Below are 15958 nucleotides of genomic sequence, written 5' to 3' on the forward strand. Positions count from 1 at the left end.
CTCTGGGTGACATAGCCCCAGGGGTCAGAGGTCAAAGCAGGCACCTGATGTCTAGTCCAACACCTCAACAGTCAAACCAAATCAGGTCCTAAGTCAAACCTCTGGGACTGAGCCAAACCCAATTTCATAAATACTTTCATTTTCCTTCAGAGAATACAGTTTTCACTAATAAAACAATCCACAGTTGATATAAGACACATTCAAGTACTTCCATTACATTTGAGCAACCAATATTTAATTGAAAGAACAATGAGAGCCACAGGTGCCTCTTGTTTGAGGTGTGTGTGTGTGTGTGTGTGTGTGTGTGTGCGTGTGTGTGTGTGTGTGTGCGTGTGTGTGTGTGTGTGTGAGATCCAAAGGTTGGGGGGGTTGTCATAGTGTCTGGTGAGTCCAGTCCTCGGTGCGATCCGGCCCAGCCTACATTTCGGTGATGAAATGGGCGCGGCCGTTGTCCTCCAGGCGGCGGGTGAGGATCTCGCAGCCGGTCTCCGTCACCAGCAGGGTGTGTTCGAACTGAGCCGAGCGCTTCCCGTCTCTGGTCACCGCCGTCCAGCCGTCCGGCCACGTCTCGTCTTGCCAGCCACCTGAGACGACACGCAGCGGCGTTGGCTTACACACCATCAATTAAACAGAGCAGTGTAAAGAAACACTCCCAAGTCTGCCATCCCTTCACTGGTAACCGGTTAGGTTTACAATTGATTTCAAGATTGTGCGGATCACTTTTAAAGTTACAAGCAATTTCACAGACCTTTTAACCCCCTATGAGCCAGTGTGCAGCCTCAGATCCTCGTTCTAAAGTCTAGGCTGAAGACTAAAGGAGACCAGGCTTTTGGCTCTGAATCACCTGCCTGAGGAGCTTAGACTAGCAGAATCACTATCATCAATTAAATCACTTCTTAAACTTATTTTTATAGGCTTGCTTTAATGTGATGTCTTTTATCCTTTTCTTTTTTTAATATTATTTTTAACCCTCTATTCTCATCTTTTTTATCTTGTGGTGCCATTACTTGTTTTAATATATTTCAGAAGCATGATGTTTGCTTTTTTGTGAACTGTTTTAAATAGGGCTACAAAATGAAGATGATGATGCCAATTATCATTACTGGTACATACAAAGGCAGTTACACTTACCTTCACATATCATGGGCTCAATGGTGAACACATGGCCAGGCTTCATAACTCCAACTGCTTTGTTTTCTGGTAAAATGAAATCAATCAAGCAATCAAGAAAAGAATTTCAACAGCAACTTCCAGAGATTTGAAAAAACCGACCCCGGAGGGTATGTGGCTACTCACTGGCATAGTGTGGCACATTGGGAGCAGTGTGGAACAGTCTGTGGATGCCGTGGCCACAGTAGCTCCGTACCACAGAGAAGCCGTTGGCCTGAGCATGCTTCTGGATGATGTTGCCTAGCTCTCTGTAGCGAATGCCAGGCTTCACTGTAAGACAGACGAAAGACCAGTGGGTAAAGAAGAAAGCATGAAGGTAACAAGGCTTGGACAGAAGAAATTACAGTAGCTCGATAAGCCATCTTAACCATTTAAAGTACAGTTACACAGATATATCAGTTTGCCGATATATTGGGCCAAAATTGGCCTTTTATTACAAATCTGATATCATCCAGTCAATGTCATCCACCTCCAATATGGATATGATGCAGTTTGTTTGATTACATATTTATAGTAGAAATGGTTTATTATCATTATTATTATGGGTTTTAATTAGGACTTTTAGTGTCCGATGGTCTTAATGTTGTTTCAGTGACTTTTCCAAGAAAATTCAGAGGGAAAACTGATTGTTTTGGCATGAAAATGGTCAATTACTACTGTAAAATGTCATTAATCACATACAGTATTACTTTAGGAAGTTAGAGTTGTGGTGATCATACAAGTTGGACAGGAAACACCTGTAACCCGGCTGCCATACACTGTACATCAACTTTCTATGACTGGAAAGTCTCACATCTGCAGATCCAATAGAGCAAAAGGCATCACCAGAACAGTTGAAGTGACAGTACAAACATACAAAAGCAATGCGCCAGAGAGGTCGGGTTACCAGAACGTCCACACTAGCGTAGCATTCGTTTGAAAGCCGTGTAGGACAGCGTTCTGTGTGGGCGCATTATCAGGAAAATGAAGCCTCTGCTCCTACCAGAGTCGATGGCTTGCATAAGGCATTCATAGGTGGTCTGGACCAGCTTCTTGGCTCCTTCTTCCACCTCGCCGACAAAGAAGGTCTCATTGAGGTCTCCGTGGAAACCGTTGTGGTAGACGGTGATGTCCACTGCGGAAGAGAGTGAAAGGGTGAATGTGCAAGAGTCATTCTGTTACATGACTTCAACTGGAAATCTCAAATATCGATATATGATTAATCTGCCGAAAAAATATGTTTGTCTGTATGCAGTAGGTGAAGAGGTAACCTATGTCGAGCCTTTGTTCATTTTTAATGAATTCACAGGTCATCAAGCCATTTGTAAGACCATAGTAAATATTCCCATTTAAAATTACAGATGAAATTCCAATTGTTAGCAGGCAATTGGGCACCTTGCACACAGCACACTCAAGCAGAAATACAGACAACGGAGGACCTGACTAGCGAAGCCCCATTGGTAAAGGCTAATGAAACGATTTGTCTTGTCGGACCACGCTGCGAGAGAAGAGTTGTTGGCAAGTACTCCATCAGATGCTCTGAGGGGAGTGGCTGTTGGAAGGCATCTCCCTCCCAGAAATATTCATGAAGGGGCTAAAATTGGCCAAACTCCTGCCGACTCCATTTCTGGATGCTAATACAACCATTTGTCATGTAGGGCCAGTCTCTTCCACTCTCTTTAATAAAACATTTCTCCACATCCAAACTTAGCATGGCTGTTCTTAGGGACTTTGGCAGAAGTATAGGGCCCACTCTTGGGTTTGCTAGAGTAAAATATTTACTAATCAAAAAAGCAGAAGAATATACAGAACTGCCAAAAAATGGTAAAAAAAAAATCAAACAAAAAAATTGCTACTACCAAAACTATTCTTGAGGTCATGTCAGACACTTGTCATGCAAGAAACAAACATACATGGTGGAACAAAACAGGCCTAATCTATTGTGGAGGAAGCACATGATAACCAACTACTGAGGTGATCTAAATTCATTCTCTGCCAACACTTCGAAACATAAAACAGCAAGTACATTGGTTATTGTCTACAATTTATCTCATAATGGCTAAAAATACGAGCGATGAAATAGATTTATCAGGGAGTTGAAGTACACTGACGGTGGCTAATGGGAAGCAAATCACCGTAATGTGTCATCTCTGTGCCATAACAATCAGTCAAGAAGCAGTGAAAGATAATTATCTCATTCACCAAAAAAGGCCATGACTTCCGCTAACATTTCAGGAAAAAAACAAAGACCCAAGACATGACAACAAGCCTGTTGCTGCGCATAGCAAGACTTCAGTTATGCTGATACTTTTCTAACTTTACTTAGAAAATGTAACATCTGAAATATGCTTAAACTTTATATAAATTAACTGGAATACGCAAGTATTTTCCTGCAAACCCTTAATATTTTCCAAAATTATTTCTTTCTCAAGCCAAGCTGGTTGCTCAGAGCCAAAATTCCTCAACTATGAGATGATAGTATATACCAGAGACACCTTTCTTCCATCTATTTGCATATTCCAAATCTAAAATTATTCAACGTTTGCGTGTGAAGTGTTGATGCTGATAGCTCTACAGTGTGCAGTGCTGTGAGCGTACCGTTGAGGATGTCCCCATCCTGCAGCGGTCTTCTGTCCGGGATGCCGTGGCAGATGACTTCGTTGACAGACGTGCAGCAGGATTTGGGGAAGTTGTAGTAGTTGAGAGGGGAGGGGTAGCAGTTCCTCGCTGTACAAGCCTGGACAGAGAAAGCAGGTCGGCGATGAAGAGGGGAGCAACAAGTTAGCAAGAAAAAAAAAACACATAGGTGAATGAACGACACATAGGTGAATGAACGAATGAAATCTAAGGACATGTGTGTGCATGTGTCCGTGTGTGTGTGTACCAGATGCACGGTGTGGTCAATTTCTTCAGTGGTGACACCAGGTTTCACCATCATAGCTGCAATGTCCAGGACTTCTCGCGCCAGCTACAAATAACACACTTGTCAAAAATAAAGTTGCATTTCGTGGAAAACAGCAAAGAATCTTAGAGAACGTTCTCACTTTCAAACAGCAAACCAACTAAACTTGACCATAAGAAGGCGACGCTGACCTTGCACACCACTCTCAAGCCTTCGATGTCCTCGGGAGAGAGGATCTTGATCTGCGACGTCCCCTTCAAAGATTGCTCCGACTCAGACATCCCTGTGGGGAGGAAACAAGGACAGACGACATCCAGTGGAATCATTCAAATGTCAATACTCAATGACGTTGCTAAACTGACTCACATTGGGCCTTGGAAAACATCTGTCGTCATCCGTCAGTCTTCAGACATGGCCTCACCTTTGACTGTCACAGCTGAATTAATTAATACTCTCCCAATCAAGTGTCTTTACTTCACAAGCTACAACTCAATCATCTGGTCGCGAGGTGGCAAAAAGCATCTCGACATCCTTGCAACATGAGTCAGTCCCTCCAGGGATTGGCCTGAAATGTTTTTTTTTTAAGTGTGCATGCCTGAATGTCTTTATGACTTTGCAGCAATGTATGTTCCACAATACTGAGTCTTTGTGGGACCAGATGCAACATACTAAAAGGGGTGGAGACACACTGCAAGAATCCTTAAATGAATTAAGCACCATGCTGGCCATTCAAACCCAATTTTCTTAAGTAAGAGGAGTCGAGTGTGTATCCACCCTTAAAGTTAACCGTTACCTGCTGTGGTGTCTGACCCCTGGCAGCTTCATCAGATCACAATGCCCCCAAATAGATGTGCACTCTTGGATGAACACAGACAAATAGACGCCTTTCATAGAGCAAACGGCCATTTGCAGCAAAAAGCTCAGTGCTTAAAACCTAGGGAATAATGTGAAGGCCTGTTCCTAAATCTTGAGCTGCTCCAATGACAATACATGAGAGACTCACAAGCGACTTGTTAAAAGGGATAAAGGCAAACTGCATTTTGGTATCCAAATGGGAATGGGCAGTATTTTGCAGCAGTGCTTTGAATGTAACCAAAAACCCAGGAAAACTGTGAAAGTGATCCTGCCCAGGAAAACATCCTGGGCATGATCATCTTTTCTGAATGTATAATTTTCAGTTGAGCCGACCTCAGTATCATATTATAGATTAAGGGATCAGTCAGACTTTGCTATGGTAGCCTATGTTCACCTACAAAAAATATGTTCAGCTCGACTTGAATCAAGAGCATTTCAAAATACATTGGAAATACATTGGGGTATTGACAAATTTTTTTGCTAAAATGTGCTAAAATATAGATATAACATAAGATATAACATTCAAATATGAATCTACATTTTTAGAATTTTTTTTTTACAGTTAAACTCCTATTTCATTTGAACTAAATTACCTCAAGGACACCCTGTGTTATTCAGACTTCCTCTCCAAGCTGTAGTTCCTTCACATATTTCAGTGGGGCTTTACATTGGAAGTAGATACCAATTTACATGAATTCTAATTTATGACACATTTGTAACAGCTACATGGCTCAGACTTCATGCTGAGCTTTCATTACGTATTAATGTAATATTGTCATTTTTGACATCAGTGGAATGGTGGGTTAATTGAGTGGAAGTTCTTAAAAGGTCCTCCTGACAAGGGTCCTGAGATTTGAAATTCCAGGAACGGAACTTGAACACATATTCAGCACTGCACTCAAGCATTCTGAGGTGAATACACACTAAATCCCACTGAGATGTATTGAAGAGACCTAATCAAACTCCTAGTGCCAACCTTTAAATGAAGTCTGAGTAACACAAAATGTGAATTTCTTTGCAGTAACAAATACATTTGCAAACAAAAAACACAGTAACCATCCTGGATCATAGAGTGATAATGATGGCATCATTACAAAAACAAATTCCTACGCACAAACTACATCTAAAAGTGTCTAAAAGCGTCCTGCGGTACTAGAGAGCAGGGACTAGCAGGGACTACACTATAGCATCAAACCTGGCTAGAGGCAGACTAACTAGACTCACACTGTCGACTCAGGAGAAGAGGGCAAGATTGTTACTAGCATTGTATTTGGACAGCAGAAGCAGCACAGGCGCCAGTGCAGTCCATCAGTGCTTAGCACTGATTAAGTCAACTCAAATTTCAATTATTTAATAACCAAGAACATAACATGCAGTTCAGTTGTTATTGGACTGAAAAGCTTAAATGAGACAATTTTTGAAATGCCTGTTGGCCAAAGCATTGGAGCCATCAACATTTCACTCATCTATAATTTATTAACACGACAAGATGATTGCTGGACGAACATGAACAGTTGCCTAGCAACATGGACTTTAGACAGGTTTGTGTGGCAATAGTCAAAAATAGCCCTCCTTTACTACCAACGAGTCTACAGTGTGAGAGCACCAATCAATTTGGCTTACTTACACTCTGATTCTGCTGCTCAGAAAAGAATAGACAGGAGTGAGAAAATCAAAGTGTGCACAACATGATGTCTTTGTAGCATTGAGGTTCACCTCATGTGTATTATAATGGCAATAATCAACCATAAAAAAAAACAAAAAAACACTTGATTTGGCGAAGGCTTGACAACAGCGGTATGGTGGGAGCAATTAGCCTGTAGTGACACAATCTTTCTTTATTCTCTGCATGTGCATCACAGGACAATGAAAGGAGACTGTAACCATGACTACCTGGATATGGTCATACGCAGTCAGACGATAAGGATGTGGAGGTTGCCATGTAAATGAACCAGGTTACAATTAAGGTCTGTTAATTAACACAAAAATAGCAGACGGATGGTATGACCACAATATGGCAGTAATTGTGCAGTAAGACACTGCGGGACTGTTCAACAGACCAAAATCAATATTCCAGTCCAGGGTTAAAATATCCCTACACTAGACTTGAACCAGCTTTTAGAGAAATGTACAGGAGTGTATATTACTCATTGGAAACTTTTTTGAATTAATGTAAGACCTTGTTTATTCTGTGAAAAGAAAAATTTGATTTAGTCCAGCCTAACACTAGAAAGGTCAATGAATTTTTAGGGACCCAACAAGCTGCCAAATGACAACTAGCCATTTCACATAACCCTCTCCTACCATGCACACAAAAACCGGTGGCAGGACAGTCGACGACATCCATGCATTGTTCAAATTACAAACATTTTTTTTGTTAAATATTGGTTCAAATACATGAATAAATTTGCAGACTGTGTGTTTGGATGTCATATCATATTTCTGTTGTTTACCATGTTTACTTTTCAGAACAAAGTAATGATAAAAAAGATGGTGAATTGCACCATGGAATAAGTGTGTTTACCTAGGCTAAATGAAAAATGAACAGAAATAACAGAGCTGCGTTTGAGAATTTATTAATAATAAGTAGCCTAATTAGTGCTGAAATAATCCGCTTTCAAATGCAAGGGAAAAAACACTGCAGTTTCAATTTCATAAGTCTTATTCTTCTGTCCATTTTCTGAGTCTTTAGCAGTGTGCACAGTGATGTAACATGGGTCTCGGTCTGCTTGGAGGACAGAGAAGTGTCTTGGGTATGCAAATATTCCTGGCTGTCGTGAAACTTGTCACACCGACTGATCTGCGTATTCATGCACTGTTAATTTAAGATGTCCAGAATGTTGTAACACTCTGGCACAGGCCTTCAACAGGCGGCAGCTCTCAATGTGTACTTGTGCGTTATCAAATCCATGACAATCCAATGGCACCAACTGTTGTAGTAATGAACAGTATCAGATCATTTATATAGGGTGTCATCAACTTCCACTATAGGATGCATGGTGCTGAGGATGCACACTCTTTTCTTACGTTTGCTCGGGTAGATTTTGAGCGTTATTCTCTCAGTTCATCACCGTGAGGCTGAATCATGAAGCAGACTTCTGTTTGTGTGCACCGGGTGGCAATTATTTTTGCTGCTTGTTCACTGTTCCCAATACAAGATAATTCTCCTTGGATTCATTCACATCAATACTGGGAGGCTAACTGCCAAAATGATGGACCACTAGCTATGCTCATCAACAGATTTGATTGCAAGGGGGGAAGTAGGGTGTTTTCACAATCAGGGTCGTTGTACACCAAAGATTTTTAGAGGGCACAAATTCACAAAAATAGGTTGAAATGGAAATTAATAGAGAATACAGATAATAAAGCCACAAATGAAAGGAGTCTACCAGCCAGGAAATAGCTGCATTTTCAAATACGACAAAAATGATGCACCATGAATAAAATACTGGAACTGTGCTGACTTCAGATAACAGTGTGCCTATAATATGTGAAAATCATTATTACACACTTATCTTTCTGATCTTTACCTCTTGCTTCAGATACATCTGGAATAGTTTCTGATTGTCATACTGTTGTAGCCTGATCCTCACCATCACTAGATTGACCTGAAATGGTCATATGGATGAGGAAGTGTCCATATGGATATTCATTTTAAATAATCAATCAATCTTCCCTACGCTAACCTCTTGCACTTCCAACCTCCTGACTGGTGACTGTAGGCGCTGTAGGAGGACACTGGAGATTCCCAATGGAATTCAGGGTTTTGGTAACTATAACCTGTGAAGTTGGTGGTAAACCATCAGCTGCACTACCAAAAAAGGATTGCCATGGTTATCTTGTGTCAATATCAAATGGGCTGCTATCAACTGGTAGCTTTCATGTTATTCACTAACTGCACACAGTGAGTAGGAAGTGCATAACAGCGCTGCCAAAGCAATCAAGCCGTGTTTCACTTGTACTGGTCATGCATATGCAAATTATGATTTTGAGAACATTTTTGTGTGGATATAAACAATTTCTAGCTAAAGTCTTGCACACTATGTTGCATTTGAGGTTGTGTCCGAGTCACTGATGCCATGCGCTACATTCAGAACCCTGGACAGCTCTCAGTCAGATATGCCATAAGGGCCGATATCATTTATCACATAACTCAGCAATGAGTCACAGTAATTAGGGGCCGGCAGCAGAGCTGGCCGGCCCCGCTTGTTTTTCTATGTTATCTTCTTCTTACCAAAACTGTCTTCCCATGAATGAAAATGCACCAAATTTTGCACACAGGTCCAGTCCCATACCAAACGACACCCACTACATTTTGGAATAGTACTCATGGTGGCGCTACAGCAATCAATCAAAATATAAAATTTTAAAAACCTGCAATAAATCAGTGGTACATCCTGCAGACCTTTTCACAACGACTCTGTCAATGTGTCACAAAACTTTTCTTCACTGGAGCCTGTAGACAATTTTGAGTGTATTCACTGTTTTTTTTCCCCAAAAACTGTAAAACTAACCTAACTCCTCCCACATTTTATGTTCAATTGACACCAAACTACCTACCTAAACACAGAATCTTCAGACTGTCCGCAACAATCAATTCACACAGATTTTTGAAAATTGAGCCCACAGTGCATCAAACTGTAAATGGTACTGTAAACAGCCACTGCAAATACTCACTGAATAAATCTCCAACGTTCATGAAAATAAAGTAAAAAAAATGTGCCGTCATGGTAGATCTAGTATGTACAAATGAATCTTTGACAATATTGTGAATTCTGCTCTCATGTTCGCTATTGTAGTCAATAGAAAATACAGCATCTTTAAACATCAGTTTTTCACTTAAGGAGCATTCAATCTTTGTAAAAATAAGGAGCACAGTGCAGTTTTGGGTGTTTGTGCAGCAGCTTGATTCGTGAATAGGTAGGATTCCATTTTCTACACTGTTAGCTCGGGCAACTTGGCAGCAAAGAGCTCCACAGTGTGCAGATAAAAAACTTTCTTTGTAAAACCACCCCCACGTGTTTGTATCTTCTTTGAGTAGCAGATTTCTATAAGCCACTTCAAACGGCGACAACTGGATGTCCTTAAACTGGCAGTCATCGTCAATGAGCTCAGCGCCAAAAGACTTACCTTGCCCTGTTGCCGAGACAGCGAATGACCTTGTGTCGAAGTGGTCAACTGTTATGTGTTTTTGTGAATGTGTTTATTCAGTTATTCAGATTTTTTCCACACACAAAAGGCGGGATTATTTCAATGGAGACATAGTCTTTAAATGCTCAAGAAAATCACATTTTTTACATTTTAAATTACAGCTTAAGTCCTCCCACGCAAGAAAAAAAGAACACGTAACATGTTCAGAAAGTGAGTTTTAGAGAAGATGGTTAAACTACCCAACTAGTGACCTTACTGATGAAGGATAAACATCAACTGAAAATGTGTTTGTGTGAAGGAAGAGTGGTTACCTCGCGGATGATCAGCATAGTCAGGTCTTTGGATGTCACCGGGCACAGGCCTCATGGGAGTCTACACCAGGAGCCAATGAGAGGGCAGAAAGGTTACATGGAATTCACACACATCAGCCTAACCATATGACAACAGCTGAGGCAAGCCAGAATTTTTATGACCTTAGCGGCATCTAATTGACACAAAAGCAATGGGCAACATGAGAATCAACAGCATTCAACGATTTAGGTGCACACAGTTTACCTATTGGTTTTGGCAAATGGCAAGAATCCAGAATCCTGCCCAACTGTAACATAATCACCTTCCAGGGGCCAAAGACAGCTTAACACAATCCACTAGTCTGATCCAATCATACAAATAAGAGGTGCACTGATAGTACCTGTAGTATCAGGATTGGCACCGATTCAGCTCCAAAGTACGCGTACTCAGATTGGCAAATAAATCTGTCCCTATATCGATTTTAGTCACATGCTCTTTGGGACAACGTTACTTTGGCAGGAGGAGCAAGTTTCTCCTGAAGTGAGAAAACTGTAACACTGCTATTTGTAAAGTGCCATTCTGTTTTATTAGGCGTAACCTACCAAACTGTTCTCTTATCTCTGAACAATTCTGAATAAGCTGTTTGAGTCCATCAATAAGCTGTATTTGAGAAGCTATCATCTAGCCTATGTTATGTAGACAATTCTCTATTATGTTAGCACCATTTTTTTTTTTTTTGATTGAGGATTGTTATACAATGTTCAGTGTATCATTTGATGAAATAAATATATAAATGCAACTGAAGCACTGTGATCCTGTAATTATAATTAGCCACTACTCGGTGACATGACAATGTAAATTGAGTAGGACTTGGATCGGTACACATATCTGCCAATCATCTTGATGAAGAACTCAGTACTCATATCAGTTTTCAAAAATTGCTGTCAGTGCAACTCTAATATAAAGCAAGCCTATACACTGCAGTTGAATCCACAATGTATAATATCCTCATAAATTGGAAAGTTAATCTTTATGCTTACTTGTGATATGTCTATTACTTTACATTACCTGAACCATAAATCATGGATGGGATGATGAGTGAAATGACATTCGTTAACAACCAAGGGCTTACCAGCGGGTAGTAAGGGCGTAGTTTCCCTGTGTAGCGGTAGCCCGGCCATGGGTCTGTGTTGGTGTCCTTCTCCACACAGTTCTTAGGCTCATTCTGGCTCTTGTCCTCCTCTAATGAAACACAACACAAGGTGTCCAAAAGTATCTGCCACCACTCTGTCAGTTCACGGTCAAGTGCTACAATCTACTGTTAACCTCCTCCCATCGAATGGCATGCACTGGTTCAGTTCTTGGTTCCTACAATCCCAACTTGTATCTTCATGGTTTGCTAGCTCTAATTAAATGTAATTCATCCAGCACAGTCCATTACATCTAAAAAGAACAATGATGAATGACAGGGTGGGATTAGTAATACATACTTGCTTTTTTGTGCAGCAACTTGTGAGACCCCCAACTCCCTTTGAAACATTCCTGGAAATGAACAGAGAGAAAACCTCTAAATGGGGAGGGACAGTGACAGAAAGTCAAAGAGCAAGAGAAAGCGAGAGCAAGAGTAACCAAGAAAAGGATTTATCATCCACTTTTTTTTGTTTTACAACAAATCGAGACAGCTTAATGCCAAGTGACGGGTCAAAAGGCAGTAGAGCTGTCAATTAACCCCTAAAAATCAAATTCGACTACGATTTGACTGAAACTCATCTGAAATTTGAATATTAGTGGTAAAATGTACATAATATTGACACATGAAAGCAGGGCAAAATGAACGGACAATGCGTTTTCAAGTTGAGTTTCAAGGAGTTGATTAATGGTGTGTTATTGAAAAATTTTGAGTTGGTGTTATGCTGATTCTTGCCTTGACAGGATGGTAGGGGTGCTACGCCTGACGCTGGACCTCAACACACCTGACCTTCTAACACTTGGCCTACCTGCTCTGAAAGAACCCAGCCAGGTCCCAAAACAATGCTGTCAGGTGATGCAACGAATGAACCTTTGAATGCCATGCTGACACCAGACATGTTTTTTAGGTTGTTCAAGAATGTGGTACTTCTGAAATGATTGGTTATTAATTCAAGTTTAAATAGCCTACTCCTGTTCTTGATGTAGCGCAAATTGCACTCCATGGTGGGCTAAACTATCTCATCAGCAGTTTATGTGGCAGCGGAGCAATCAAAAGGCTGACTAAGTGAAGGTACTGTGGCTGCAGTGGGACAGTTTGTATTCGGGGTTTCTCCACAGTGCTTTACAGCCAAGGCAGGCTGCTTTAAAAAAAGATTGCGTTTGATTCTGCTTTGATTGTAGTCGATTTGTGGTAATCTGTAATCATGCCGTAAATAAAGAGCTGCAAACAAAATTGCAGTTATGCATCGTTTCTATCAATGTTGCACATTCTTTACTTAAGCAAGTTTATTCCAATTTTGCATTGCAGCGGGAAAAGCAACAATGTGCGCTACATACACGTGCATGGCCACTGGCTTCATAGACACACAACCTATTCACACCCAGCTAAAAAAGAAAAAAAAACACTGCTTCAGGGTACATTTTGACACACCCAAGTATATCTTTCCAAGTATTCTCAACGCCATCACAGTGCATCTTATTAACAGACTGATTCATTAGATGGCACAGTCTAAAAAAGTTAAACATCACAATATGAACTACATTTTAAACAGATAACATAATTAACATTTAAGGAAAATTTTGACATGCACCCATTTGCAGAAGCAATTAAGCTGGCTTTATAAAAAAAAAAAAAAGGCTGAAATGATGCTGACTAAACAGAAAAGCAAAAAATATCTTGTTTGGTATTAATATGCAATTCCAATACCAATACCAGTGTTGAAAATGTTCAAACCAAGCAATACCCAGCCCTACTAGCAAGGCAGTCACATACAAGAGCATACCCTAACAGTAGGGCTGCACGATTATGGCTAAAATGATAATCACGATTATTTTGCTCGATATTGTGATCACGATTATTTATCATGATTATTCATCCATTTTGTTTTATTGCACTTGAGCATTTTAAGTTAACCGAAATGCCTTCACATTCATAATGTATTTTATAAACCTATAAATAAAATAACATTCAAATGTACAAATCTTTGAACCTGTGATTCCGGTGCACCGGGTCCGTTGTTTTTTTTTCCGGGACCATCACCTCTGTAGCCTTAGTTTTTGGGCATTTGTATTCTAAGACACTTATTTTGTAAGAAGTCTATTTGGGTGTTTGTGGGCTTTTATTTTGAAGTTTCCCATAAGGACCCGCGGGAGAATTAGTGTAAATAAGGAAGTAGTACGTTTGCCTGTGTACTGCGTCTCTGGTCGGAGATTAAAAAGGAAATATTTTACCCCGTAACCCGTGCTTCATTGTATACTACACTTGGATCCAAGCTAATGGAAGAGTTTATACGCACTTTGAAAGATCAGCGGCAAACTGGGTCAAAATTCAAGTAATTTGAGTTTTGATTACATTGACTAACTGTTGCAGCCCTACACCAGAGCAAGCTAAACCCAGCGTGAATAATCGCCCGCGGCCACAATCAATTAATTGTGGAAGCCAATATCGACATCGCGATTAATATACGATTAATTGTGCAGCCCTACCTAACAGTAAAACATTGATTAGGTCTGCTTGGAAGGAGTTTTTGGATTTCTAGGGCAAGTCTGGATACCAGAATATGAAAAGTTTAAACTAGCTGATTGACATTTATCCCTCAGCTCTATTGTTTGCTAGCCAATATGTTTGTCCCCCCCAAAGCCAGTAGCAAAAGTAAAGAGTTTCCTGATGGCGCTATCAAGAGACAATTCTTGCAATATTGACAATAACTTGAAATAATAACTAGAAGAAATAGTAACAGCAATGACTTCACAGAGAGATGGGTACATTTTATTTGTCTGCCAATCACACTGCATCAGAATTTTGCTTTAAGGCAAACTTTTGAAAAAAATGGGTGACTTAACAAGTAACATGCCAAACACTTTGCTGCTTTCTTTTCATTCCAATGCTGTAAAGGTCGATGGAAAGGCTCAAGCATTCCAAAGTCTACAAAGTGAATTTACAATTTAAATTTCAGTGGAATAGGTTAAGATTTTGTCTCTCAAAGGCATTGCAGAATAGTGCCTTGGCTCTGTGGTTTCTAGCTACATTTGGAAGAATTGCTCAAATTCACAAACATTGGTTTGAAAGTAATTGACTGTACATTTTACTGTTAAATTATAACTAAATTTAGTCTTATGTTTAAAAACTATAATCTTCAGGAGAAAGTGCTAAGAGTAAAATATCTCACAGCCCACCAATTCTCATACCAATGCCTCTGGAGTCAAACATAGTGGCACCCCAACTACTTGACCTGCCACCCAAGCTAACTCTATTTATAAAACGTTTGACTGAACTAACGTTACAGTAGGCCTAGTCTATTGCTGGTCTGTTGCCACAACGTTATTCATAATTGACGTGCAGACATGTCTCGTGAGCATCACGCCCAACTAGTTTAATGTTGGCTTGCTTATTGGCAAAAGTACACACCTGATAGACTATGACTTAAGACCTTTATATAAATCGTTAGGGTCTTCTGGTAAATTCAGGATATAGATTCACGAGGCGGCACAATAAAACCTCAACAACCACAGTGTGTATTGGTGGAAGAAGACTGTGGTGATAACAGGCGTACCAATTCTAAAAGTTGACATTTCATTGGAAAAAAAACCCTGTTTAGTAGATCATCTCTATGCCGAACTGGAAAGTAGCTTCTAACAATCCGTAAAAGGCATTGAGTCATGTTCTACACTGTTCTACCAAGTATGCACCCTTGCAGATAAGCAATGCATCTTTAAACTGGCAGATTTTTGAGTCGTCTTTGGTTACTGGTTCTCCACACAGGAAAGAATGTATCGGGGCTAGGATCAAACATCGTGGCACCATAAGTGACCTGTCACGCTAAAATAACTCTGCATCTCTTGAATTTTCAAATTCACTAACGTTACGTTCGGCGTAGGATATGATCGCGAAACCTTATAACATTGTTGCTAGATGACAGGTACATTGTAATATGTGATGTGTTAATGCTAGCGAAACAACTTAGATGTGTTATTTAGCCCAGTGACGTACAGCTAACAGTCGTTTAGCTAACCAGCCAGCAGTTAGCCGTAAGGTTACTCCTCTGGCCTACTGTTACAGACAGCATCAGTTACCATCAGTTACTACATTATTCATCCGCAGACACCCGTCTAGACAGACTGAAAGCATTTGTCAACACTTAACTGTTAGGTTATCAGCGGTTTATCAAGCACCTGCACATGGCTAGCTAGCTGGACAGTTAGCTGCCTCGTGATGGAACACAGGGCCCCAGTGTGTGGTTACAAACAATATTAAAACTGAACGAGTTGGAAAAGCAACAGTACCTGTGAACAGAAGTATGAGCCTTGAATACCAAGCTTGATACAGGTGGGACATTGAAGTTTGGCTTCCTTGCTGCAGCCCTCTGTTTCACACTCCCTTGCCTCGGTACTCGCCATGCCTTCGTCTATAGGAGGGGTGGA

The 15958-nt window shown here is 40.5% G+C and overlaps 1 protein-coding gene across 1 annotated transcript; it reads right to left on the minus strand.

Annotated features, from left to right (window-relative positions):
* Window positions 1-213: 213 nt before the first annotated feature.
* Window positions 214-15951, minus strand: metap1 (methionyl aminopeptidase 1). Its single transcript, XM_071903053.2, has 11 exons — window positions 15821-15951; window positions 11839-11890; window positions 11481-11590; window positions 10369-10429; window positions 4243-4334; window positions 4034-4117; window positions 3748-3886; window positions 2153-2284; window positions 1297-1440; window positions 1132-1197; window positions 214-584 (listed from the first exon to the last, which is right to left on the minus strand). Exons 1-11 carry the CDS (start codon window positions 15932-15934, stop codon window positions 418-420), a joined length of 1161 nt encoding a protein of 386 aa, XP_071759154.1. The 5' UTR covers window positions 15935-15951; the 3' UTR covers window positions 214-417.
* Between the last annotated feature and the right edge of the window lie 7 nt (window positions 15952-15958).

Source organism: Centroberyx gerrardi, chromosome 17 (assembly GCF_048128805.1).
Source record: "Centroberyx gerrardi isolate f3 chromosome 17, fCenGer3.hap1.cur.20231027, whole genome shotgun sequence".
Lineage (NCBI taxonomy): Eukaryota > Metazoa > Chordata > Actinopteri > Beryciformes > Berycidae > Centroberyx > Centroberyx gerrardi.

Bases quoted from the DNA above. Each gene is read 5' to 3' on its own strand.
- metap1 (XM_071903053.2), bottom strand. From the start codon at position 15,934: ATGGCGAGTACCGAGGCAAGGGAGTGTGAAACAGAGGGCTGCAGCAAG. The intron at 2,285-3,747 runs GTACGCTCACAG...TCTCTTCCGCAG, and splicing joins GGATGGGGACATCCTCAACG to TGGACATCACCGTCTACCAC. The intron at 585-1,131 runs GTAAGTGTAACT...GTGTCGTCTCAG, and splicing joins TGAGCCCATGATATGTGAAG to GTGGCTGGCAAGACGAGACG.